The following is a 25,565-nucleotide window of genomic DNA, read 5'->3' on the forward strand; positions in this document are numbered from 1 at the left end:
ATATATATATATATATATATATATATATATATATATATATATATATATATATATATATATATATATATATATATATATATATATATATATATATATATATATATATATATATATATATATATATATTATACCGATTATACTTTAATCTTTTAAAATGTGATAAATTTAGTTAATTTAAACAAAATATAGTATATTATGGAAAAAAATTCAAATAATATATGAATCAATATATCTTTATTATTTTTGATTTATTTGTTATAATATAATATAATATAAGAGTAATTTAAATTGTATTGCATATTTGGTTAACTTAATTACCGAATTCAATCTTTTTTATTTTTAATGAAGGGTAACTAGTTACGGTATGAATATAAGAATAATAGTTTGTATAATTCAACCAAAATTCAAGGGTATAAATGTAATTTACTTAATTTACTCAATTCATTATAGACAAGGATACTCTAAAACCCATGATGATATTCTCAAGTGACAATATCGACAACATCACTTCAACAAATAAACAATTTATACTGATAATTTTAGAAGAATTGTCAAAGTGTCAATAATTCAAACCTTTTTGTTTAACCAGTTTCATTTTAGACTGAAAACATCCCAAAATTCTCCAGCAAATATATCTCATGAGATGCCAAAAGCAGCTACTTGCCCATTATTACATTTTTAGATTTTGAAGTTATCATTAGACTTGTGTTATGAAAAATACTATAACAAATATTGATGTAACCGCATGAATAAAATGAAAATGCAATGCTTGCATGTTAAGGCCATGAAGATCTGAATTACATTCCCAACATCAACAACCAAGCACAGTATATTCAGCATAATGCAAAGAACCTTAACATGCAATGACATTATAACTAACAATGAATTAAGCAAAACTGGGTAACATTATTTTGCTATAAAACTTAGTACCTTCCCTAGTAAAATGAGCTGAAATTAAGTAACATATCAATTGAACATATCCAAGGGGGTCTTGTTGATAATATTAAAAACTGTTCTTTGCAGAGCTGCTAATATGTTTTGTCAGTGTTTAGTTTTCAATCGAACTTGACTGAAGAGAACAAGTAATACACGAACCAGAATGAAGAGAGGAACCCAACTGTACCAGTAGCCAACATGATAGCCAGAACCATGAAGAGTGAATATCCTAAGTAAAGAGTTGCAGATACAGGCCCACTCAGACTCTTGAGATCAAACACAAGATAGTTTACTGAGTACAAAAAGATGTATATGGCAACCGAACCGGAGGCGAAGAATGATTTCCACCACCATCTCCAGTCCTCAACACAGAGGTGCATGTAGGTTAGAACAAGAGATACCTCAGCACAAACCACCACAAGAAGGATCATAACAATGAAGAGAAACCCGAAGACATAGTAAACACGACCCATCCAAATGCTTGACATGATAAAGAATAGCTCGATAAACAAGGTACCGAATGGAAGGGTGCCAGCACCTAGAACTAACAACCATGATGGGTACCTCTGCTGGGGAATTTCTCTTGGAATTTGATTGGTTCGAACTGGATACTCGAGATGAGGAGCCTTAGCGCCAAAGTATCCACCAACAAGGGTAAGGGGGACAGAAATGCAGAACCAAAGCAAAATTAGTATAACAAAGAGCGAAAATGGAATGGCTCCTGTGCTGTGACTTCCCCACAATAGAAAGTTCAAGGTTGTGAGAATCAAAAAGGCGATACCAGGGAAGAAACAAGCGGACTTCCATGCGACTGAAGCCCAGCCCTTCTGATCACCACAGCCGACTGTCCTCCATAGCCGAACTGCAGCATAACCAGCAGCAACACCGAGTATCATATAAATAAACAGCATTCCTGTGATAAGTGTTCCGCGAGAGGCCGGTGACATGAATCCAAGTGCAGCAAACAATATTGTCACAACAGCCATGCCAAGAATCTGAACTCCATTCCCAACCATTATGCACAACAAAGAAGGATTTGATGGTGCACGGAAAACATCCCCCACGACAAGCTTCCAACCAGATAACTCCTCATTCATCTGCGCTTGAGCCTCCTTGTCAAGCTCCTCATACCTGGTCAGATCCCTCCTAACAGTCCTCAGGAAGATGACAAGAACAATACCAGCAAGGAAAGTGATCACCATAAGCGAATTGAGGATAGAGAACCAATGGACTTTGGCTCCCTCCATCTTCAAGTAGGCATCCCATCTAGATGGCCACTTAATGTCACTCTCCTCAAAAGTAACCTCATAGGTAAACGTGAGCGGCTGGCCTTCCTTGATAGGCATTGCCACAAGTGAAGGATCACATTTGATAGGCGATGGATATTTGCTATACATTTTCGAGTTTTTAACCGAATCAGCATTATGCATAATACTGCAAGGTATCACCTCAAACCCAACAACCATCCATCCAGGCTTTTCAGATTTCTCCTTACCAATTGGTGGGATCATCTCAGCTGCATCACCGGTTCCCATAACACGAGCCACATTGGTCTCCTCATATTTATGAACAAGCACATTAAACTTCAAATGATTAAACATATAATACACATCCTGAACCTTGATGCCAACAGGGTAACCAGTCCATCTCAAAAAATAGTCATCTTTCTTAGTAAACCGAATTGAAGGCAAATTATCAAGAATGAGATTAACCTGATACATCTCGTCAATCCTCTTCTTCAAGATCTTAAACTGATCCGCAGACAACTTATCAACGCGACACAAGAAAACCTCAGACTCATTGGTGAACATCTTAAACCTGTAAGGCGAGTTCTCGATCCGATCTCCCATAAGGAGCTCGCCGAGATTCTCAGCACTGTCCTTGACACCACCCTCAGGTTGGCAAAAGGGTAAGCTGTAATAGCTAAAGGGCATCTCTGTATCAATTGAAGTAAGAGAATTCACTTTTACCCACAAATCATCACCAACATCATATTTGTGAGGGTAACTACCAGGAAGGTAAAACCCATTACATGATTGAAATGTTAAGAAGCAGAAAGCCAAGACCCATAACCTAAATTGATGAAAAGACTCCATTTTTGGACGAATCATAGGGAATTCGTGTCAGATCTGAAAGACCCCCAGATAAGGAAATGTTAATAAAACAAAAGAAGAAAAAAAAGCAAACTCTGTGCCCTGTTTCAAAATGCAGATGCAAAACGTAGAGAATAGTAGACAGTGAAAATAGAAAATGTAGATATAATAAAGCAATGAAAGATGAATTAAAAAAGAGGGATTGATGCGAATATTAGAAACCTGAGAGAAGTAAGATCTGAAGGAAATTGAGTTAGTTGAAGAGCATGAAACGAGATCTTGGTTGGAGGTGTGGGAATCTAAAATAATGAAACAGAGTAAGGAAGACGGTGAAGCAGGACAGTATACGCACATTTATACGGTTCCAGAGCTTGTCTTTACTACTCTCTTGTTTTCTTTTTTAAGTTACCTTCATACCCTCACTTTCATGGCAGTTATCCTCGGGAGTACATCTGTTGTCTATCACAAGCTTATGACATAAAAAGTGGCACAAACTATGTGACAATATATGTGTACCCGGTATCTGGTATCCCTCACCCTATGTAATTAAATATTTTTAGGGCATGTGACTGATCATTCAACAATTGTTGTTTATAAAAGAATCGAACTCTTAGTATTTTTTATCTTTTTATGATCTAGTAGGTTTTATACCACTAAATTAATATGTTGTTAGTAATATCCCTCCCTTTTATTTATTCATATATTTTATTAATTCATTTTGTGTATGGACTCCATGTTACAAATGGGTTCACATTTCCAAATTAAATGAATAAAACTAGGATATCACGTACTTACGTTATGGTTAAATAGTTTAAATTCATTTTAAAAACGTGTGACTGCCTATTTTAGTTTTTTTCTGGTTAATAAACAAAATAAATAATCCTCTTAAATATTACCAAACTCAACTTGATATATCTCACATGGGTATGTTGAGACATTTGAGATTTTGCATGCAATTAACGCCTTTTATGTCAATAAATATAGCCAACTATATCGTGTTGTAACGGGTTGAATAGTTAACCTTCTTATTTTGTATTCATTTTATTAAATACTCCATCCTCTTTGGTTCATTTGACTTTCCAACCAGATGAAATTAGGTTATCATTATCTAAATTAAAACATTTATAAATTGATAGCCTAAGCCAAAGTCCAACAAAAGTGGTTAGATATCATTAGAGCTTTAAATTAAATATGAGTTTGTGATCACTATATATGTTACTATGTTAAGCATTTGGGAGTTGCTGAACTTGTAATTGCGAGTGTGAAGGACACATTTATCCACAATTGTCCTTAGATTAATATTTACAGTACATGTCTTCCATGGAACTTAAAAGAAAAACCAGAGACAACAAATGTAGCATATAGTAAAAGTGATGCTAGAGATGACAAATACAGTAATGATACCATAAAACTAAACTAGAAAGGAGAATCATTAGATTTATTTGATGTTAATATACATTAGGAAAAGAAAGCAAATGACATAAATTAATGTTTGGCACCTAGTCCTCGTGACTTTGGTAGCCTAACAGCACTTAATGGATCAGTAATGCCTTGTGAGTCTCTACCTAATCCTGTGCCTTCAATAAAGCCCATTTTTGCCATCATCTTCGATCCAAAGCCTTTGGTATGCTTTTCAAAAGCACCAATTCTTGAACTTGAAGACTTGTAGTTGTTCCTTCTAGCTGGCTCAGAATCTGGCTCAGGAGGGTTGTTGGAGAATTCCACACCCAAACCAAGTGATTTAGGCCTTCTTATAACCTCAATGGGTTCTGCCATACCTTGACCATTTTTCCCTAACCCTGCTCCTTCCATGTATCCCATTCTAGCCAACATTTTTGAACCAAAACCGGTGGTGTGTACCTCAAACGAGCCGATATTGGCAGAGCTAGTGACACCCTTTTTATAAGGGCTACCGGTCTCTTCAGTGTCAACAGCTGCGATCTGCACGGTTTCGGAATGAATTAAGCCACTTGATACAAATGACACAGGTTGATTAGCTAATGGACCCTTTTGTCCACTTCCTTTCTTGTCCTTCCCTTTATCGCTGCCTCGGCTCTTTGAGTACTTTGATGTCTTGTTCTGCACAGATTGAGGTTCTTGCAGTCTGAAGTCATTCCTTTTAGCACCTTTCTTTGCTGAACTCCTGTCTCCAGTCACAGGTTTCTTATTTCTATAGTCAATGGCGGCAAAATCAGCATTCTCAGCATCAACTCCCATCAGCTGAAATTCATATAATAGTTAGAGTTAGATTCAACTATAACTAACAACTTACAAATAACTGCAAATATGTAAATATGTATGTAATGCATGACTAAAAAATCTCAACTTTGAAAGAAATCGCCAGTGATCAAAAGACCAGAAGCTTCAAATTAAGATTTCAATCTTTCAACTTTCAATTGCATTGGGCTAGGAGAGTTGACGAGAGAAAGATGACAATCTGTATCTCATAGAAGGATGGAAACAAGAGGAAAAACATAAATGCTACTTTTCAATATACGACGACAAAATCTTTTCCCACTAGGTTTGGTCGGATAAAAGGATTCTATCGTAAATTGTGTTTTTGGAAAGGCCATTAGTCCTAGACAATTTTAATGGTTTCACCAGTAGCTTTTCTGTGGATTCCATAACCTTCAAGATCTACTCTTATTGCTAAATCAAGTAAGACGAGGTTCTACCATCTTTTCCACAACATGTGCTATCCCTACATACGTAATGCATAAATAAAAGTCAAGATATAATTAGTAAAAGTGTGAAACTACAGAACCTTTGCTAGTCGCTGTCTACCACTTGAAGATGGCATGGATGTGAATTGTGTTCGCATCACTGTCACAAATCTGAAACCATAGATCCAGACTACTTTATTAAATTTGCAGACACTAACTTTCAATTAAATAAATATGAGAAGATCATTTCACCTTTTTTTCCCAAAGCTTTGGCAACTACTGCGCAGATTATAAAGTGCTGCTACTCGTTGTACCTACAATAATAATAATATTTGTATGTCAGTAATATTTGTAGAAGACCAGCAGGACAATTTGAATTGTTTTACCATCCCAAACTGGTTTGAAACTCCAAACTACTTATAGCACTAATATGACTTCCGAAAATCACTCAAGATTAAACCGCAATCCAATCGCTTATCAGCATATGACAATCTGATATGAACAATACTGAAATCGAATCATGTGGAATAAGCTGATGATTGTTTCTTGAGTGTTTAGTTGTTTTAAATAGCAATTTAGGCCATACTATTTATGATACCAATAAGTGAGAACAGTGTGAAGAAACAGAGTAAAGGAATATATACCTGTGAACAATCCCGAGAATGCATAGGCTGAAAAGAAAATATATCCACTTGCTCCAAAACAATCTGCTCTAATTTCTAGGATGAAAAAAAGGAGAAAGGAGGACTGTCAGAGAGGATATAAATGCCAAGAACAATTTAAATTAAAATACTAACTCATCTAAGTCCGACATGGTTAACTTTGAAAAGATGCAACAATTTAAATTAAAATACTAACTCGTCTAAGTCCAACATGGTTAACTTCGAAAAGATGCGATTACACAACGAAGAATAATATGATTTAGCAGAGAACACTAGATCATGAGATTCAGATTAACATGTAAAAAACCAAAATTGACATTTTGAGATGCAACCATAAGGTGGAAGAAGTTGCAGGGACACTCATTCTAATAACAACGGATACTGTATTACTGGTACAGTTTATCAAGGTAATTCTTCCTTTTAATGGTTTTTCAGAAGCATATGTTTCGTACATGAAATACAACAAACAGAAACGTCCCTGCAGAGAATATATGATCCTAGTGCCACACAATTAGAGTTGGCAGAGATATATGATAATGCCAATACAAATGCGTTTGCAAATTTTTGATTAATCAGATAACATATTTTACAATAAACATGACGAGCACAAGATATTTCGTCCAGTTTTATAACTTTTACATGATTAGAAAAGAAAATTGCAGGCAACAGGCTAAAGCGTACGATTGGCAGATGCAACTGAAAAGCTTGTAGAATCAACCACCAAATATTAAAATGATAAAATAAAAAAAGGACCAATTGTAACTAAATCTTGTCAAGCTACACAAATACACACACACACATATATAATATTGAAAATTAATGTGAGGGAGATAAAGAGAGAAGAGGAAACAATAGAAAACTATCCTGGAAATTGTGTGGCCAAAAACAACTAATGTATATATTATTGTAGATGGAAAATAGTATAGTTTTTATCTCATACCAAATTAATTTTCTCGAGATCAACTCCACGGTGAAACATTCTTTCTCTACGTTTGACAGCAATCTTTTCTTTACGAACTTTCTTTTTTTCACCTGTATAAAACAAGCCTTAATAAATGAAGTGGCTGGAATTCCATATTATCATCTCAAACAAAAAGTTTAAATAATTACATTTACTTTTCCCCATGGCCTTAAATGAGTGCTTATCTGTTCAACATCTATAATTTTCCCACTAGAAGTTCAACCATTTCTGGTATTACAGTTTATAGATGTTAAATCCCGATATGCTTGAAACATGCTTTTCCATCAACGTCTAGTGTAAACTCAATGAGCCACATAAATTCAATGAGCCATATAAGTTTACATAAATGAAAATCAATGAGCCATATAAATTTGCATCAACATGCTTTTCAAGGTTCGAAATGTATAATGTAAACTCAATGAGCCACATAAATTTGAATAAATGGAAATCTTTAGAGGTAAGAGAACAAAATCGAATATTTGACATAGGTGGATGTGGGATAGTGGTACCATGAATTCTTTTAGAAGCTTTACTCTTTTGATCCTGCAAAGGCCAAGAGCGAGGAAACTGAGGAACATGCTTCTTTCTAGCAGAAGAAGTTCTTGGATCTTTTTCCAGCATTAGATCATCCAAAGCTAAAGACCCAGAATGTCCAGACTGTATTTTTGATGGTCGGGATTTCTTCTTGCCATATTCCCTAGAGGCTTCTTGAAGGGTAATGCCACTCAACTTCTCCAAAGCCTCGTCATAGCAACTTCTAGAAGAACCATCATCATCAGACTCGTCCAAATCAGGTTTTAGCAACCATTTTGCATCTATGATGTTATCACTACCACCAACTCCTTCCAAATAATCTTCAGCTACATCTTCATCAATGTCAGAATCACTGTCAGATGTATCCTCAGAGTCATCAGTTTCAGATGATCCATCCAATTCTTCTGATTCAGAAGAACCAGACCCATCCTCATTTGATGACACTTCATCATCATGTTGGTCACTTTCATTATCTGAGATGTCCTCGGTGTATAGTTTAAGGCCTCCAATTGACAGAAACCCTGGATTTCTCTCAGCCGACATCTTTGATGGCAACCCTTCAGTCATCTGATTGCTTAACTCACAGCCCATGCCCTCATCAGAACCAACATCCTTCTCAAAAGATGATGAATCTAAAGCTGCAGTTGATTGGGGCAATTGATCGGAGGATGTGCCAATGCCACTTGGGGTTTTATCATGTTCAGAATGGAAACCTAATCCTCTATGAGAGCTGTCACCCAAAACAAAATCTGAGCCATAAGCATAAGTATCTTCCACATTGTTGGATTTTGAAGGAGGTGTTTGGTCTACATGAGCAATAACTTGATTCTGCTTGGAATCCACCAAATCAAAATGTTGTAGCTTATTTAAATTACTATCTTCACTGTTGTTCCCAAAACATGAGTCCTCCTAATAATATACCAACAAATGCAAGTTACTTTGATGCTATGATGGAAAAAGCTCATCTGATCTGTATGAAATTACATGCATATTTAACCAGAGACATGCAGTGAAACAATGTGGGGAGATAAGTTAAAAGATGAATGTTTTAATTTTCAAGTACTCGTCAAGTTGTAGATTCCAGCAATGTCCACTCTCTAGGATACTTATGTGCATGAGTAGAATGTGCACCCACACAATTATGCATAACATCGTGTGAGTTCAAAATGTACTACTAGCTATCTGATTAAGTAGAGTGAATGATCTTGCTTGATTATGCTGTATGCAGCATTGTATGTAGGACTTATACTACCTTATAAAAAATGGCATCCCAATGCACGAGACTCCCACCTCGCGAGGTCTGTAGAGGCAAACAGCCTTACACCCTTACCGTTGTACGAGGCTCACCCTCTTAGGTAGTGCCATAGTGTTGTGTATAATGAGAGTTATACAAAACAGCTGAAACATAATGAACAATATAGCACAAGAACCCATTTAATGTCAAAGTGAAAGCCTAAACAATAAATCATTTTGTACGTGGAAAACACCATTTCAGCTACAAGCACATATAGATTGTTCAAAATAAGCAAAAATCTGATTTATTTTATTAGGCACAACTGACACCTGATATTTTTATTTACTTATTCCACTTGTCTTAAAAATAATGCATGAAGTTAAGACAAACCTGAATATTATTAGCTGAAGGGTAATTATACCCAATAGTAGTCCCCAAATAAGAGTTTGGAACAATCACTGTTTTAGAAGCAGAAGTTTCTGCTCTATGTACCCTCCCAGATTTGGAACCCGAACTTTTCTTCGAGCTACAGTTTCCACCTGCAATCCAAGAGCAAAATAAACTTAAAAAAAAACATTGAAGGAGACAGATTGAAAAATAAAAATACGAAAAAGATGAAACACAAACACCCATCAATTAAAATCCCGAAAAGCTCATATTTTTACAATAAATGAAATCTAAAAAGTTCAACTTTTTTGATGAAAAAACAAAGAGGTAATAAAAAAGAAGAACCTGGTGAATTGAAGGTAGGGGACGAGGATAGATGGCAATCAGATAAGAAACCCCCTTCAACAAAGGTTGCATTTTTGCGGTTTCCGTTGTTGTTGGATCTCGATCTTCCTCCTCTGTTTCCACCTCCCATGGATGAAAAACCTTACTACAATTGCACTATTAGTATGTAACTATTGTATTGTTCGTTTATGGATACAAAAAATGCAAAATGTAAGATTCACCCTCCAACATTAACCCGATCCAATAGCATATTCCCCCGACCCGATAGCATATACCATATTCTTAGGCTAAGTTCAATCCCACACATACTACCTAACCTCCCAATAATCGAACCATCGACTTAGTAATTTAATGTAGTCTTACACTATTAGATCTACTCTATATACCTTAAATCGAACACTCGATCATGATGTAAGTACTATATCCAAGAAAGAACATCTTTATTCATTCAACTAAGAGGCGTACCCTATTTTTCATAAACCAATCTTAGATAAAATTCATGACCAAATAAAATTGAAACTGTCTCGAATTATGTTTGTGATTTCACTTTGTTAGAAAACAGAAATACATAATTTGTGCATTATTTTTAGAGTATCTCCCAACCAATAGAAGAAAAACTAATTAGTATGATCACTAAATAAAATAGATTAAGGTGATGAAATTATTTACATTTTTTTATTACCACAATTAAAGTAACTATATGTTGGTTCTGATTATAACAAATTTAACCAAACGTGACACAAGTTTCTTGGTTTCTTGTCTGGTGGGTGATTTGTGTCCTCTAGTGAATATGAGAAACTTTTGAGTGTGGATATAGCAATGTTTTGTTTTCACAAGCCCAAGTTATTCCATTCTCTTCATAAATATGCTTCTTCCTCCCTTGTTCCATGAAGCCATCTTTCTTTGTAGGTGAAAGTTGGTGTTAAATTATGGGGAAGAAAATACTTGTTATGCTTTGTCTACAAGGAATGTATTTCCCTCCATTTTCCTCCATTCTAACTTAACGTGTATCTCTCATAGAGAATATCTTTGGAAAACTATTTCAAACCAATCTTGTTTACTTCCTCAACAAGAAGCAATAAGCTCTTAATCATAAATTAAATTAATTAAAGCTAAATTCCACTTTTGTTCTGGAATTGGCTCCAACATTCGCCACATGTATAATAAAATATAACTATAAGAAAGATCTTAGAAATATATTAAATTTGGGTAGCAAAGCCTATATGTAACCAAAGCCATAACGTATGTAACTAAAACACAACAACGTAGACAATGAAAACAAAGATTGCTTCTGGCACCATCGGTAAATCCATATTCCCAATAAGAAAAAAGATATCAAATATATTTTATTTAACCAAAATAGAAAGAGAGATAGAGAGATATGTTAACATTGATAGTATATGAGTTTTACACATTGTCAATGCATTATTTACTATTTATCTTTAATCATCTTTGACTCTTAGTAAATCAAAATGAATAATACATAATAATGTGTTAATTGTGTATAAATCTTTAACGTATATATTAAACTGAAATAGAAAAGTCGAAGATGAATTTGTTTTATTTGGGGAGGGAAAAAAAGGCAAAGGTATGGGGAACCTAAAAGTGTATTGTGGGTAACCTTATCCCATTTGTTTGGGTTTCATTCAATTTCTACCAACTGTTAGCTGCAAACTAGATTCAAATCATGGACGGCCTAACCCACAAGACACTGCTCCCACAACTCTAAATTGAATGTGAATGTGCCCGTTACCCACAACCAACTTTGTCCATGTCATTTCGAATACTTAAATCATGTCTTAACAATAAATCAAAAACAAAAAAAAATAATAATGAATATTTATTTTTTAATTAACATATTTTATAGATGTAAGATATAATTTGTGACATAATTTGATAAAACACATTCTTATTAAGTTGGTTGGAGTTAGGTTTTAAAGAAAAAATGAAGATAAGCATAAACTTTAGTCCTTCCTTTCCAATACATATTTCACAAACACATCCTAAAAGATCTTAAATAAAAAGAAGGATAAGAAGTACAAGGTTGGAAATCAAAATGTTGTAGCTTATTTAAATTACTATCTTCACTGTTGTTCCCAAAACATGAGTCCTCCTAATAATATACCAACAAATGCAAGTTACTTTGATGCTATGATGGAAAAAGCTCATCTGATCTGTATGAAATTACATGCATATTTAACCAGAGACATGCAGTGAAACAATGTGGGGAGATAAGTTAAAAGATGAATGTTTTAATTTTCAAGTACTCGTCAAGTTGTAGATTCCAGCAATGTCCACTCTCTAGGATACTTATGTGCATGAGTAGAATGTGCACCCACACAATTATGCATAACATCGTGTGAGTTCAAAATGTACTACTAGCTATCTGATTAAGTAGAGTGAATGATCTTGCTTGATTATGCTGTATGCAGCATTGTATGTAGGACTTATACTACCTTATAAAAAATGGCATCCCAATGCACGAGACTCCCACCTCGCGAGGTCTGTAGAGGCAAACAGCCTTACACCCTTACCGTTGTACGAGGCTCACCCTCTTAGGTAGTGCCATAGTGTTGTGTATAATGAGAGTTATACAAAACAGCTGAAACATAATGAACAATATAGCACAAGAACCCATTTAATGTCAAAGTGAAAGCCTAAACAATAAATCATTTTGTACGTGGAAAACACCATTTCAGCTACAAGCACATATAGATTGTTCAAAATAAGCAAAAATCTGATTTATTTTATTAGGCACAACTGACACCTGATATTTTTATTTACTTATTCCACTTGTCTTAAAAATAATGCATGAAGTTAAGACAAACCTGAATATTATTAGCTGAAGGGTAATTATACCCAATAGTAGTCCCCAAATAAGAGTTTGGAACAATCACTGTTTTAGAAGCAGAAGTTTCTGCTCTATGTACCCTCCCAGATTTGGAACCCGAACTTTTCTTCGAGCTACAGTTTCCACCTGCAATCCAAGAGCAAAATAAACTTAAAAAAAAACATTGAAGGAGACAGATTGAAAAATAAAAATACGAAAAAGATGAAACACAAACACCCATCAATTAAAATCCCGAAAAGCTCATATTTTTACAATAAATGAAATCTAAAAAGTTCAACTTTTTTGATGAAAAAACAAAGAGGTAATAAAAAAGAAGAACCTGGTGAATTGAAGGTAGGGGACGAGGATAGATGGCAATCAGATAAGAAACCCCCTTCAACAAAGGTTGCATTTTTGCGGTTTCCGTTGTTGTTGGATCTCGATCTTCCTCCTCTGTTTCCACCTCCCATGGATGAAAAACCTTACTACAATTGCACTATTAGTATGTAACTATTGTATTGTTCGTTTATGGATACAAAAAATGCAAAATGTAAGATTCACCCTCCAACATTAACCCGATCCAATAGCATATTCCCCCGACCCGATAGCATATACCATATTCTTAGGCTAAGTTCAATCCCACACATACTACCTAACCTCCCAATAATCGAACCATCGACTTAGTAATTTAATGTAGTCTTACACTATTAGATCTACTCTATATACCTTAAATCGAACACTCGATCATGATGTAAGTACTATATCCAAGAAAGAACATCTTTATTCATTCAACTAAGAGGCGTACCCTATTTTTCATAAACCAATCTTAGATAAAATTCATGACCAAATAAAATTGAAACTGTCTCGAATTATGTTTGTGATTTCACTTTGTTAGAAAACAGAAATACATAATTTGTGCATTATTTTTAGAGTATCTCCCAACCAATAGAAGAAAAACTAATTAGTATGATCACTAAATAAAATAGATTAAGGTGATGAAATTATTTACATTTTTTTATTACCACAATTAAAGTAACTATATGTTGGTTCTGATTATAACAAATTTAACCAAACGTGACACAAGTTTCTTGGTTTCTTGTCTGGTGGGTGATTTGTGTCCTCTAGTGAATATGAGAAACTTTTGAGTGTGGATATAGCAATGTTTTGTTTTCACAAGCCCAAGTTATTCCATTCTCTTCATAAATATGCTTCTTCCTCCCTTGTTCCATGAAGCCATCTTTCTTTGTAGGTGAAAGTTGGTGTTAAATTATGGGGAAGAAAATACTTGTTATGCTTTGTCTACAAGGAATGTATTTCCCTCCATTTTCCTCCATTCTAACTTAACGTGTATCTCTCATAGAGAATATCTTTGGAAAACTATTTCAAACCAATCTTGTTTACTTCCTCAACAAGAAGCAATAAGCTCTTAATCATAAATTAAATTAATTAAAGCTAAATTCCACTTTTGTTCTGGAATTGGCTCCAACATTCGCCACATGTATAATAAAATATAACTATAAGAAAGATCTTAGAAATATATTAAATTTGGGTAGCAAAGCCTATATGTAACCAAAGCCATAACGTATGTAACTAAAACACAACAACGTAGACAATGAAAACAAAGATTGCTTCTGGCACCATCGGTAAATCCATATTCCCAATAAGAAAAAAGATATCAAATATATTTTATTTAACCAAAATAGAAAGAGAGATAGAGAGATATGTTAACATTGATAGTATATGAGTTTTACACATTGTCAATGCATTATTTACTATTTATCTTTAATCATCTTTGACTCTTAGTAAATCAAAATGAATAATACATAATAATGTGTTAATTGTGTATAAATCTTTAACGTATATATTAAACTGAAATAGAAAAGTCGAAGATGAATTTGTTTTATTTGGGGAGGGAAAAAAAGGCAAAGGTATGGGGAACCTAAAAGTGTATTGTGGGTAACCTTATCCCATTTGTTTGGGTTTCATTCAATTTCTACCAACTGTTAGCTGCAAACTAGATTCAAATCATGGACGGCCTAACCCACAAGACACTGCTCCCACAACTCTAAATTGAATGTGAATGTGCCCGTTACCCACAACCAACTTTGTCCATGTCATTTCGAATACTTAAATCATGTCTTAACAATAAATCAAAAACAAAAAAAAATAATAATGAATATTTATTTTTTAATTAACATATTTTATAGATGTAAGATATAATTTGTGACATAATTTGATAAAACACATTCTTATTAAGTTGGTTGGAGTTAGGTTTTAAAGAAAAAATGAAGATAAGCATAAACTTTAGTCCTTCCTTTCCAATACATATTTCACAAACACATCCTAAAAGATCTTAAATAAAAAGAAGGATAAGAAGTACAAGGTTGGAACTAATTAGAGTTGGAAACACTTCACTTCATGCGTTAGACCAGACCCTAGAATATAAATGCTCTTAAATGTTGTTGGGTCAATGCCTCATATTGGCATCACAATCAAGGTTCATAAGATATATAAGGTTAAAGACACAAACACATGCCACCAATAAAAAGAGAGAGAAACTAGTTACATAGTAACTTGTTATTGGAGAAGGACATGGCTAGTGGGGCTGCCGGAGATGGGTTATTCCGGTGGGTGTATTCCGGTTGCATATCCAACTATGACAACTGTGTGGAGCGGCGACCTTACCACCGGAACTGTGGTTGTGCACTCCATAACAAGTCACCTAAAAATTGCACTCACAAGGTGACAAGGTGTAACAATGTCTCATATCCTATGAGGAGAGCGTGGAGTGAAGGGAACTTGGTCTTGGCTGATTCATCTATTCATTTTTCTTCACCTTCTTCTCCTTCAATTACAGACAAAGTTAGGCCTCCATTGAGTTTATTATGCAAACATGCAGAAAGAGAGTAGGTACTGTTTTATTTGAGGTTTGAGAATAATAAAAATCTTAGTTTTACTCCTCTTTCTTTGGTTTGTTTGAGGTCTGTGTTAATTTTGTTAAAAGGTTGTCAAATATAATGGTTTGGATATGGACGTACACCATTTTATTCATGGAGCATTTTGTCCTTGGCAGAATTCTGGTCTCATCAATTTGGTCCTTTATGTATTATACAACTAGTCCATTTATTATGAATTGTAATTATGCTAATCAAATTTCTTTCACATGTGTTCTTAATATTTTTAGAGTGAATATATAAGATATACTGAGCTCAAAATTTTAGGACCATATAGTTGCTAACAATTTCTTTTCTGATCCACTTCTCTGACAAAGGATGCTTACAAGCCACAAAAATGAACAGTGCAATGCTAAAATATTTACTTCCATAATCTTCTGTATGTTTTATTTTTCTTTAATTTCCAATTAATAATTCGGGATTTGAGAGCATTCTCAAATCTCAATTTGGTTTTGAATTCACCATAATGAACCAAGACCTGCATTGTAAACGTGATTCAAGAAAGACTATTATTGTGTTTCTTGGGTCATAATCATGCGGGATAATTATCAGTAACAATCATGATCTCAATAATACATTTTATGATAAGTTAGTGCAGGCAACACGAGTGAAAGTATATAACTACTGTTTCCTAAGCTATCTAATTATTGATGAAAACTCAAAATTGAAGTCCTTAAATAGTTTGAAGAATCTTGACACTTCAAAATAGCTGTCCTTGACACATGTGATGGTGGAAGCACTTTCAAAAAATGGGAATATGAGATCAATGAATTGTTGCATGATTGGATTTGTATTTGTGTTGATGACATTGAGAACAGAATCTAGCATCATGGGTGCCAAAAAGGATAAGAGTAGGAGACAAATGCTGCTCATCTTGTACAAAATATTAGACCGTGACAAATGGCATAGATCATATTTTAGATTGTAGTATCATATGTAAGAGCACTACACGTGCTTCCCAAATGTCAAAATCTGGTTACAAGTCGGTGAAGGACCCCTTCAATTCTGTATTGATCAACTTATTCTTTTGCAGAAGTTGCTTAGATTAGTTTAATATGAGTAATTCCAAGTACTTATTTTTACAAAAAAACTTAACGAAGTTCCAAGTAGGTCTTACCTTTCCCCGGATCAGCAGCATATAAGTTAACACATTAGATTAAAAATAATACATATTCTAACACATGCACTCTACCTCTCCTATGACTAAAATGTATATTACCAAAGCCTGTAGTATCTTTGTGCACATAAAAAGTATAGCAAATGTGCAATGCCAAACAAAGAATTGGTAAGCAAGTTAAAGAAAGCAAAAAAAAACCCATTATCCGGAGTCACCAAGAAGAAGCTTCCCTAGTGATGTATATCTTGTTAACTAACTATCCACTTAAGCAAGAATCCTAAAGACTAAAATTGTCTCAAAATTTACTGGATAGAAGAAAAAAGGGTCAGAAAATTAATTAGTTTGTTTGTTACTTCTGTTTTCAAGACATAATTATTCCTTGATAATGAAATTAAGAAGTAAATGTAAGAGGTTGCAAGTTCAAACACTTTCAAGAACTACATTTTCTAATGTCTTGAGTGGTCAAACTTTACTTTTAATCAACAAAAAGACATTTACTATAGAGAGTACGAGTCCAAATAGATCACAAGATTGCAAACCAAATAGTTCCATATTTCCAAACTGGTCAAACTTAACGAGGCAGAATTTATTTTAAACCCGTGCACCATGTTTTAGACTTTCAGCAAAAGAGTCAAATTGCTTTCAATTTGCAGCCTCCAAGTAACTTTTGTGAACCTCTTGTGACTTGTGCTTTTTCTTTTACATATCAAAAGCATTTATGAAGCTATATTATCATACCATATTATATATTTAATTGAACCGTTGTAACTTGTAACATACTACTAAATCTACCATACATTTAAATCTTAAAGTTATTATTTAATCCAGCAAGTAATAGCATCTTCAGCTTGATATAAGAAATGAAATATTATCTTACCTAGCTACGTTCATTTTATATTCCAAGAGAGGTGTCATAAATGTACGTCATGGTCAATAAGGGAAACAAAGATCTGCTGTATCAAACTCTGTCCCAATAAATAGACCAAGCTTAAGGTTTTTCAAAGCCATGCATGCATTTTAATTCAACTTTAAAGTAGGAAATCTGCAAACATATTTGTATCTACATGGAGAATAGTTTACCCCTCTCTTATTATCCCATACGAAGCAAGTAAAGTTGACCAGTGATGCAACATCTTTCTACCTAAATCAACAGAAAATAGAAACCAACAACTAGGTAATAGGAAACTACTTTGTGTCCTATTTTTACTCTCGAAAAGTTCGCTAGCACAACTGTTATGTGTTTTAACTTTTAACGATTAAAATATAAAGATCACAATGACATAGTGTGAGATTAAACAAATCCAACCAAAGATCACAATGACATAGGTTTATACTAATTTATTATTTTATTAATGACCTTAACTGGGCCTAATGAATCCAACAAAATGGGCTAAAATTAAGGATCAATCAGACCCAATCCCAAGTTAAAATCTTTGGTTTTGGTTTATGTCTTGAATGTACGGGACCACAACATTATTGCGCGTGAATTCTCTGTCACCAACTCAGCTGCCGGCAACTTTTTCCTTTGTTTTTCCTTTCCTTATCCATTCATCGAATCTTCTTTTAATAGTAGCAAGTAAATAAAAAACTACATTATTCTTCCAACTTCCAACATCTCCAATAAGCTTGCATCAACTTGTATAGTACCACATTTTCAAAATAACTATCAATTTCAAGAATAAATTTTATTTATAAAATAATTATTCACAAACAATTTCAAGAGAAAAAAACTAATTATTTTTCTGAATTTTAATAAAATTATTTATATTTCTTAATATGTATCTATTCTCTTTATAAACAATTATTTTGAATCGTATAGAATAATATATTTTTGCACAATTTACACAAAAGATGTTTACATTTTCCAATTGAGATTAGACACTCTTATGGATAAGAGTGGCACAACATTTGTAGTCCTTCTAGTCCTTAATATAAGACACAAATTAAAAGATTTTTTATGAGAGGTTTTATATCTCAGTGTTGTATTTATAATTTATGACTATTAAACGCTTTGAGTATTTCTAACTAGAAGTTTCCTATTTAATGGTTCAAATACATAATAAATGGTTGCGATAAATTTAACATTTGGTTACACAAATGTTTTTTACTTACTTCAATAGGAATTTCAATTCAGAAATGTCATGTCGTGTTTGGTAGAAGATTGATAAAACGATTTTAGGACAAATAATATATATGAGAATCTCAAATTGTGAATGGCCAAGAATATTGAATTTCCACCATTTTAGGTGGGAATGTAAAAATATTCCTACAATAAAACACGACCCAAATATTCTAATAAATAAAGCCCAAAAAATCCAATCAAGTATGTAAAAATTTGGAGTAAACCAGTATTAAAAAACTATAAATTATAAGAATGATTCATAAGGGTCAGGTGTTTGACATAGACAGATATATTATCTTATATGTCTAAATAATTGAAGTTGAATTGATATACGATTATGTTATTGTAGCATGAGAAATTGTGGGTGTGAATAATAGGAGAATGATCTTTTGTCCAATTATATTATGTCACGTCAGTTAAAAAATTAAATATTTATAATTTTATTAGTTTTGTTTCATTATAATTGGTCACAGAACGTGGTTGGGATCATAGTTTGAAACATCAAATCCTCATCCGTAAATAATATAGCAAAGAGAAAATGATAAGTATTGAGAACAGAGGCTTCTCTCTATCTTCTCTGCACTCTGAACTGACCAACTTGTCTGATCGCAGTAGCTGATGTGGGTAAATAGTAGCTGTAATTTGCCATTGCAGGAGTGGGCCCCACACTCTTTTTACATTACATGATGTGTACCAACATGATTCACTCTCCTTCTTCGGCACGCACTCCTAAATCATAGACAGGTACAACGTTTGTGGTCCATGAATTCTGAGACCGACACGTGTCAACCGTGGGTGCACAAGTCACTGTCGGGTTGGGTAGTAGCCAGCCCAAGTTCAGCAACGCCAACACCTAGTCTGAACCTTGTTCCGTCCCCACACCCCATCAAAAATTCAATTTTTTTCACACCATATTTTTCAGTATCTATCGTCTTTTTGGATAAAGAACTATAATCTCTTCTGATATTCATGGTTGTCCATCTTAATAAGTATTATTCACAAAAATCAAATTATTGACCTTAGAAATTTAGTGGGACCGTACACCATTAGACATTATATTTGATTTTATTTTAGATTTTCTTAAACAGAAAATGAAGGCTCCTCCCGTGGGTAGAATAGATAGGGAGAGGGAGAGAGAGAGTGAGAGGTAGAGGGTAATGAGTAGGAAGCATATTTTGAATGAAGAGAGATGAAAGTGAAAAAGTAATAAGAAGTGAGTTACACCAATCCCAAGCACTAAGTAGTAAATATCTGACACCAACACTTCAAAAAGGGACTCCTTCTTTTCCCCCCTTTCCCTCTTACTACTATTGCCCCCTTATATACCTACTCACCCATTTCTATTTTTATTTGCTTAGATCAAATTCATTCTCACTTCTTATTGACATTTCACTCAATTAATAATTATAAAAATGTTTCAATATGTTTTACAAATTTCAAAGATTTGTAGAATAAGTAGTGAAAACGATAACAATATTACTTTCACCCCCTAACAAAATATTCTCACTATCCTTCGAAATAGCAAACAAAATAAATACAATGTGATATTTTGTAGTTATTTGCAAAAGTCTAAAATGGAAAACAAAATGCTTTAAGAAATCAACTATTTATCTTTCCATGTGAGGATCATATATCTGATTGAAATTTAATGATGATTAATATATAAATTAAAAAGAAATAGATAGATATATAGAGGTGAAAAGATGATTAATAAATAAATATTAAAAAGAAATGTAAGAAATGAATAGCACTTATTAATGTGATGTAGGTGCCTTCCATATCATTGATGAATCTATGTTTGTCTTTAGTATTGGAAAGTCTCCAATAAGGTGGAACCACAAATCCTCCTACGTTATCACCATTCCCACCGTTGGATCCTTCCATCTTTCACTATTTCCTTCTTTCCATTCACATTCACATCAACAACCACACCCTCTCTTCCCTCTTCTATTCTCTTCTCTAACAACCCAAATCCTCAACTTCCTCTTCACTTATACCTTCTCATGTTTGGATCTAACTGAAAACATGTAGTAGTAGAAGTAGTAGTTGTAAAAAAGTAACAAACAATAGTTAATACAGAAAGAGAAAGAGAGAGAATAAAAGGGAAATGGCATATAATGAGCATCTAGCATTCCAGGGTTTCACTGAGGAAGAGCAAGAGTTAAGCCCTGATGAGAGTACAAGAGGAGGAGGAGGAGGAGGAGGAGGAGACATGCAGCAGCACCACCACCACCATAGGGTGGTGCCACCGACATGGCTCATCAACAACAACAACGCTACTCGTCAGCAACAGAATTTTCTTCACTTACAAACTCAGAAGAGCATGGATCGGATGAGTAATTCAGAATCAGAGGAACTTGGAGAATATAAAGCTCATATTTTGGGACACCCCCTTTATGACCAACTCTTATCTGCTCATGTTTCGTGTCTTAGGATTGCAACCCCAGTTGACCAGCTTCCTAGGATTGATGCTCAGTTGCAACACTCGCAGCGCGTGGTTGATAAGTATTCTGCCCTTGCTAATGGGGTCCTTGATCAGAAAGAACTTGATCACTTCATGGTTCAACTTTCTTTTACTATACTTTTCTCTCACTTCTATCTCTTTTCTTCTCCCGCTACTTTAATTCACTACTTACAACAGTTGAAAAAATATCTTAATTTTTCAGGTTTTGGGCTTTTCCATGTTTTTATGAATCCATGATGCATTCACAAATGTTGTTTATTTACTTGTTTATTGAAGTCATTGTATATGCTGCTTGTTAATTCATAAATGTGAAACCTTTTTGTGTGTATCTCTCTTTTCTTTTCCTTATTATTCGCTAATGTTTAATTTGTCTTTCCTAATTTCACTGAGCTTGTGCGGTTTAAAGAACAATAACTGGTAATTATGGATAGAGAATAAGATTTCTCCCTTCTATAATTCTACAAAGGGTGCTCTCTAGAATATGAATCTTTCTGTTACTAGTCTCATGGTCTTCTACTCTTCCCACTTGTCAATGGGTCAGTACCTTTTTTCTCTCTTTTTTCTGAAACTTGATTGGTTAGATTATGGAGTTCTTATAGAATATGTCCTAAAATCACATGCCAAAGTTGAAGTTCTCACAAGGTTTTCTCAACCTTCTCTCCCTCTTGAAAGTACTTTTCTACTTTCTAGCTTGCACAACTGCTACAGTAACTTGAGGTATGGGAACTTGGGGATTCTGTACGTATAAACCAACTAACTGGTCACAGTAATTGTCCAATAGTGTATGTCATTGGTCAGTCTATTAAATGCACCAATCAGCCTAAGTTGGTAATTTTTCGAATGAGACTACTCTCCATTAATCGAGAGAGAAGTTGTTAATTTTACAATTAGTTTTAAGAAGATAAATATCATATTATAGTTTTTAAGGGATAAAAATATCATATCATATTGTTTTTTCCTTTACTTTTGATATACTATTCTCTCCATGGAGAGAATCCTAAGCAGATGATTTCCAACCTTAATTGATTGATACTTAATATATATATATATATATATATATAGCAAATATATATCCATTTCAGATTGGTTTGGTCCAATGACTTATATTAATTTGTCTAATCATAAGGTCTTACTTTGTCACTCTAATCTCAAGGTCTTTGCATAAGTTCATATAATGGATCCTCATTGTAGTATTTACTTATCTTACCCACACAAATTACTAATATATGTTGCTTAGACATTTATTAATGTTTGCAATCTTGAGGTTTATCTATTTAAGCATGTCCTTATCTGGCTGAAGCTCCTATTAAAGTTTTGTTGCAATGTTAATTTATTGTAGACGCATTATGTTCTGTTGCTCTGTGCCTTTAAAGAGCAACTGCAACAACATGTACGTGTTCATGCCATGGAAGCAGTGATGGCTTGTTGGGATCTGGAGCAGTCTCTTCAAAGCTTGACAGGTTATTTTTAACAATAAAAAAAATAAATATGTATGAGTTTGCTATGTAATCTTGCTGTATATAAAACATTACTATTGTTGATTTTAATACAGGAAGAAATAGAAAAACATTTTACATTAAATTTTAAATTCATTATATTTTATTTTTTCATCTTTATTTAAAAAAAAAACAAAGATAAAAAACTGAGTTTAAATCTTTAGCACAAACTCATATACATGGAATAGTTCAAAATGGATGAGGTACATCAAGGAAGAATTGTCTCAAACAGAATTTCCACTATACATGATATCAGTTCTGATATGTGGTACTAGTACCCTATGTGATTCTTCAGTTTTATATTATTATTACAGGACTCATTTTATAAAGAACTTTGATACATAGTATGTAGTATACATAATTTAATATACAATATGTAGGCTAAACAACATAATCATATAATTATCATCTTGTTATTATGGTGGAATTAAAAATAAGACACTTGGTCATCACAAAAATCTAATCATTCTCCTGTTATTGGATGTATAATGATTAAAAGTTGAGTGCATAAAGAAGGGGAAAGAATAAGATAACTCCCATTGTGAAGAACTTGAACTTGTAGTTGTATACTTCCTATTTTTGGAAGGTGGAACTGAAAAAAAAATATACAAGTATGGAGAAATTATTCAGTGCTTCGAAATTTCCTTTGTTCTATATCATTTATGACACAATATTTCCTCCCACTTTATCTACATGTTAAATAAAGTCTTTCTATCGTGCCTTTTTAATACATTATGATTGATATAAAATAGAGAAAGAGAAATCTATTATATCTATAAATCACACTAGGTAGTGGATTACAACTAGAAGTAATACCAAGTGCTGTCTTGATATTTTATTGATAGAAATAGTCATGTGATTTAAAAACATTATCATCATGATTGCTTTATTTGTTTCTAGCTTTAGGTTTGAAGAGATTGATTTTAGTATATTCAAGATGAGATCATTTTAGTGATTTTCAATTTTCCAATCATCAAGTAGGTTAGTATGTCTGTCACCTTACCTCTATTTTATATCATTCTCACTTCTCCAACTTATGACAAAGCTAGCATAGTTAAGTTATTACTCAATAAGCTTAAAGTAACTTGACTTCAGAAGCCTTTTTTTAACAATCTCAATAAAAATTAAACTTAACAAGAGTTTATAATATCATAAGCTATTTAGATAGATTGTTATGATAATCTTATTATAATCAACTAATTAAGCTAGTTTATTAGCTTTTATGATAGGCACAAATAAGCTGTTGTAAATATTTACACTGACCAAATAAAGTATGATGCATGAGTAGGTGTATCTCCTGGTGAAGGAAGTGGTGCAACAATGTCAGATGATGAAGATGAACAAGCAGAGAGCAATGCCAACTTATATGAAGGTAGCATGGATGGTGGTGATAGTCTTGGCTTTGGTCCTCTTGTTCCCACTGAAAGTGAAAGATCTTTGATGGAACGAGTAAGGCATGAATTGAAGCATGAACTAAAACAGGTAATCAACACTTGTTGGCAGAGATAAAACCCACTTCGATAATCTTTACGACTCGAAGAAATCCCTATATTATCAGGGACAGCTTATCATCATACAAAATAAGAAAATAGTACTGAAACCTTGTGTGACAGTAGCTAATTTCGAAGTTGGATCACTTTCCTCATTCTGTCAGGGTTACAAGGAGAAGATAGTAGACATAAGAGAAGAAATTCTGCGAAAGAGACGAGCAGGAAAGCTTCCGGGGGACACGACGTCCCTATTGAAAGCATGGTGGCAGTCACATTCTAAATGGCCCTACCCTACTGTAAGTTTGGACATGAATGTATATATCTTTGTACATAGAGTATATGTGTGTCTTGATTTGTTTGCTCACATAATGTTTGAATTAGGAGGAAGACAAAGCTAGGTTGGTGCAAGAAACAGGCTTGCAATTAAAGCAGATAAATAATTGGTTCATAAACCAAAGGAAAAGGAACTGGCATACTAATCCCACAACCTCTACCAGCTCCAAAAGCAAGCGCAAGAGGTAGGTTAATAATGGACACAAATCTTATCGATCTCTTTGTTTTTGTTAATAAATTATCAAAATTTTAACGACGGGATTGTTTCTTATAAAAGATTTATGTTAGTTACAACCTCATGCACTTCATTCGTTACGACCAATTTCTTCATATTTTGTTATGATAGCAGCGCAGGTGAAAGCAGTAACCAGAGCTTCATGTGAAGAGTCATATTTTGAATAAAAATACCATTGATGGTATCCTTCATTTTATGCATGCTCGTGGGATTCAAAGATTGAACGTGAAATTGTGTAACATGGATCTAAAGCTGAGTATATATATGTTATAAAGTCAGTGTTGAGAAGTAGTCATGAGTTAATTATAGAAAACCCTAGTAGTCTAGTACTGTTACATTGTATATGCTGATGTTGCTTCATGAAATATGACATTGAATCATTGGGGTAGCCACAATATATTCGATTTAATATCTCCCGAATTATACTATTACTGAAGATCTCACAAGTTATATCATTTCACAGGTACATGAGATATACTGTACAATTAAGATACGACATATATGATAACCTGTGCAATTCAAATTTACACCAACAAATAGATAATTTTATTGCCAAAGAATAGATATATTGACTATGGCCATTTATATATTTTCGGGTGATTCCATTTAGTTAACATGGTTCAATACTTATACATAATTTGAGAAATAATTGTTGCATTGTCTATAAAAAATTGACAATTCAAGAAAAACTACAATATAACGAAAATTG

At 33.6% G+C, this 25,565-nt stretch overlaps 3 protein-coding genes across 10 annotated transcripts; 1 reads left to right on the plus strand and 2 right to left on the minus strand.

The window, feature by feature from the left end:
- Nucleotides 747–3,416, minus strand: LOC109361986 (transmembrane 9 superfamily member 11). The gene is made up of 2 exons (XM_019607545.1): nucleotides 3,252–3,416; nucleotides 747–3,065 (listed from the first exon to the last, which is right to left on the minus strand). The coding sequence occupies exon 2, from the start codon at nucleotides 3,045–3,047 to the stop codon at nucleotides 1,056–1,058; it is 1,992 nt and encodes a 663-aa protein (XP_019463090.1). The 5' UTR covers nucleotides 3,048–3,065; nucleotides 3,252–3,416; the 3' UTR covers nucleotides 747–1,055.
- LOC109361984 lies at nucleotides 4,436–13,986 on the minus strand. 6 transcript variants are annotated; one of them, XM_019607541.1, is made up of 10 exons: nucleotides 13,668–13,986; nucleotides 12,986–13,130; nucleotides 12,644–12,792; nucleotides 11,874–11,928; nucleotides 7,825–8,703; nucleotides 7,295–7,386; nucleotides 6,337–6,411; nucleotides 5,945–6,006; nucleotides 5,794–5,872; nucleotides 4,436–5,249 (listed from the first exon to the last, which is right to left on the minus strand). In XM_019607541.1, the coding sequence occupies exons 2-10, from the start codon at nucleotides 13,113–13,115 to the stop codon at nucleotides 4,515–4,517; spliced, it is 2,256 nt and encodes a 751-aa protein (XP_019463086.1). In that variant the 5' UTR covers nucleotides 13,116–13,130; nucleotides 13,668–13,986; the 3' UTR covers nucleotides 4,436–4,514. The 6 variants fall into 6 exon arrangements, with proteins under 6 accessions (XP_019463086.1, XP_019463087.1, XP_019463084.1 ...); XM_019607542.1 differs by lacking the exon at nucleotides 13,668–13,986 and adding an exon at nucleotides 13,451–13,574; XM_019607539.1 differs by lacking the exons at nucleotides 11,874–11,928; nucleotides 12,644–12,792; nucleotides 12,986–13,130; nucleotides 13,668–13,986 and adding exons at nucleotides 9,474–9,622; nucleotides 9,816–9,960; nucleotides 10,498–10,813 and having other exon boundaries at nucleotides 7,825–8,758.
- Nucleotides 19,968–25,255, plus strand: LOC109361987 (homeobox protein knotted-1-like 4). Of its 3 annotated transcripts, XM_019607547.1 has the most exons (7): nucleotides 19,968–19,985; nucleotides 20,922–21,398; nucleotides 22,642–22,762; nucleotides 24,087–24,280; nucleotides 24,453–24,584; nucleotides 24,670–24,806; nucleotides 24,968–25,255. In XM_019607547.1, the coding sequence occupies exons 2-7, from the start codon at nucleotides 20,946–20,948 to the stop codon at nucleotides 25,002–25,004; spliced, it is 1,074 nt and encodes a 357-aa protein (XP_019463092.1). In that variant the 5' UTR covers nucleotides 19,968–19,985; nucleotides 20,922–20,945; the 3' UTR covers nucleotides 25,005–25,255. The 3 variants fall into 3 exon arrangements, with proteins under 3 accessions (XP_019463092.1, XP_019463091.1, XP_019463093.1); XM_019607546.1 differs by lacking the exon at nucleotides 19,968–19,985 and having other exon boundaries at nucleotides 20,631–21,398; XM_019607548.1 differs by lacking the exon at nucleotides 19,968–19,985 and having other exon boundaries at nucleotides 20,632–21,398; nucleotides 24,971–25,255.

This window comes from Lupinus angustifolius, chromosome LG12 (genome assembly GCF_001865875.1).
Source record: "Lupinus angustifolius cultivar Tanjil chromosome LG12, LupAngTanjil_v1.0, whole genome shotgun sequence".
Lineage (NCBI taxonomy): Eukaryota > Viridiplantae > Streptophyta > Magnoliopsida > Fabales > Fabaceae > Lupinus > Lupinus angustifolius.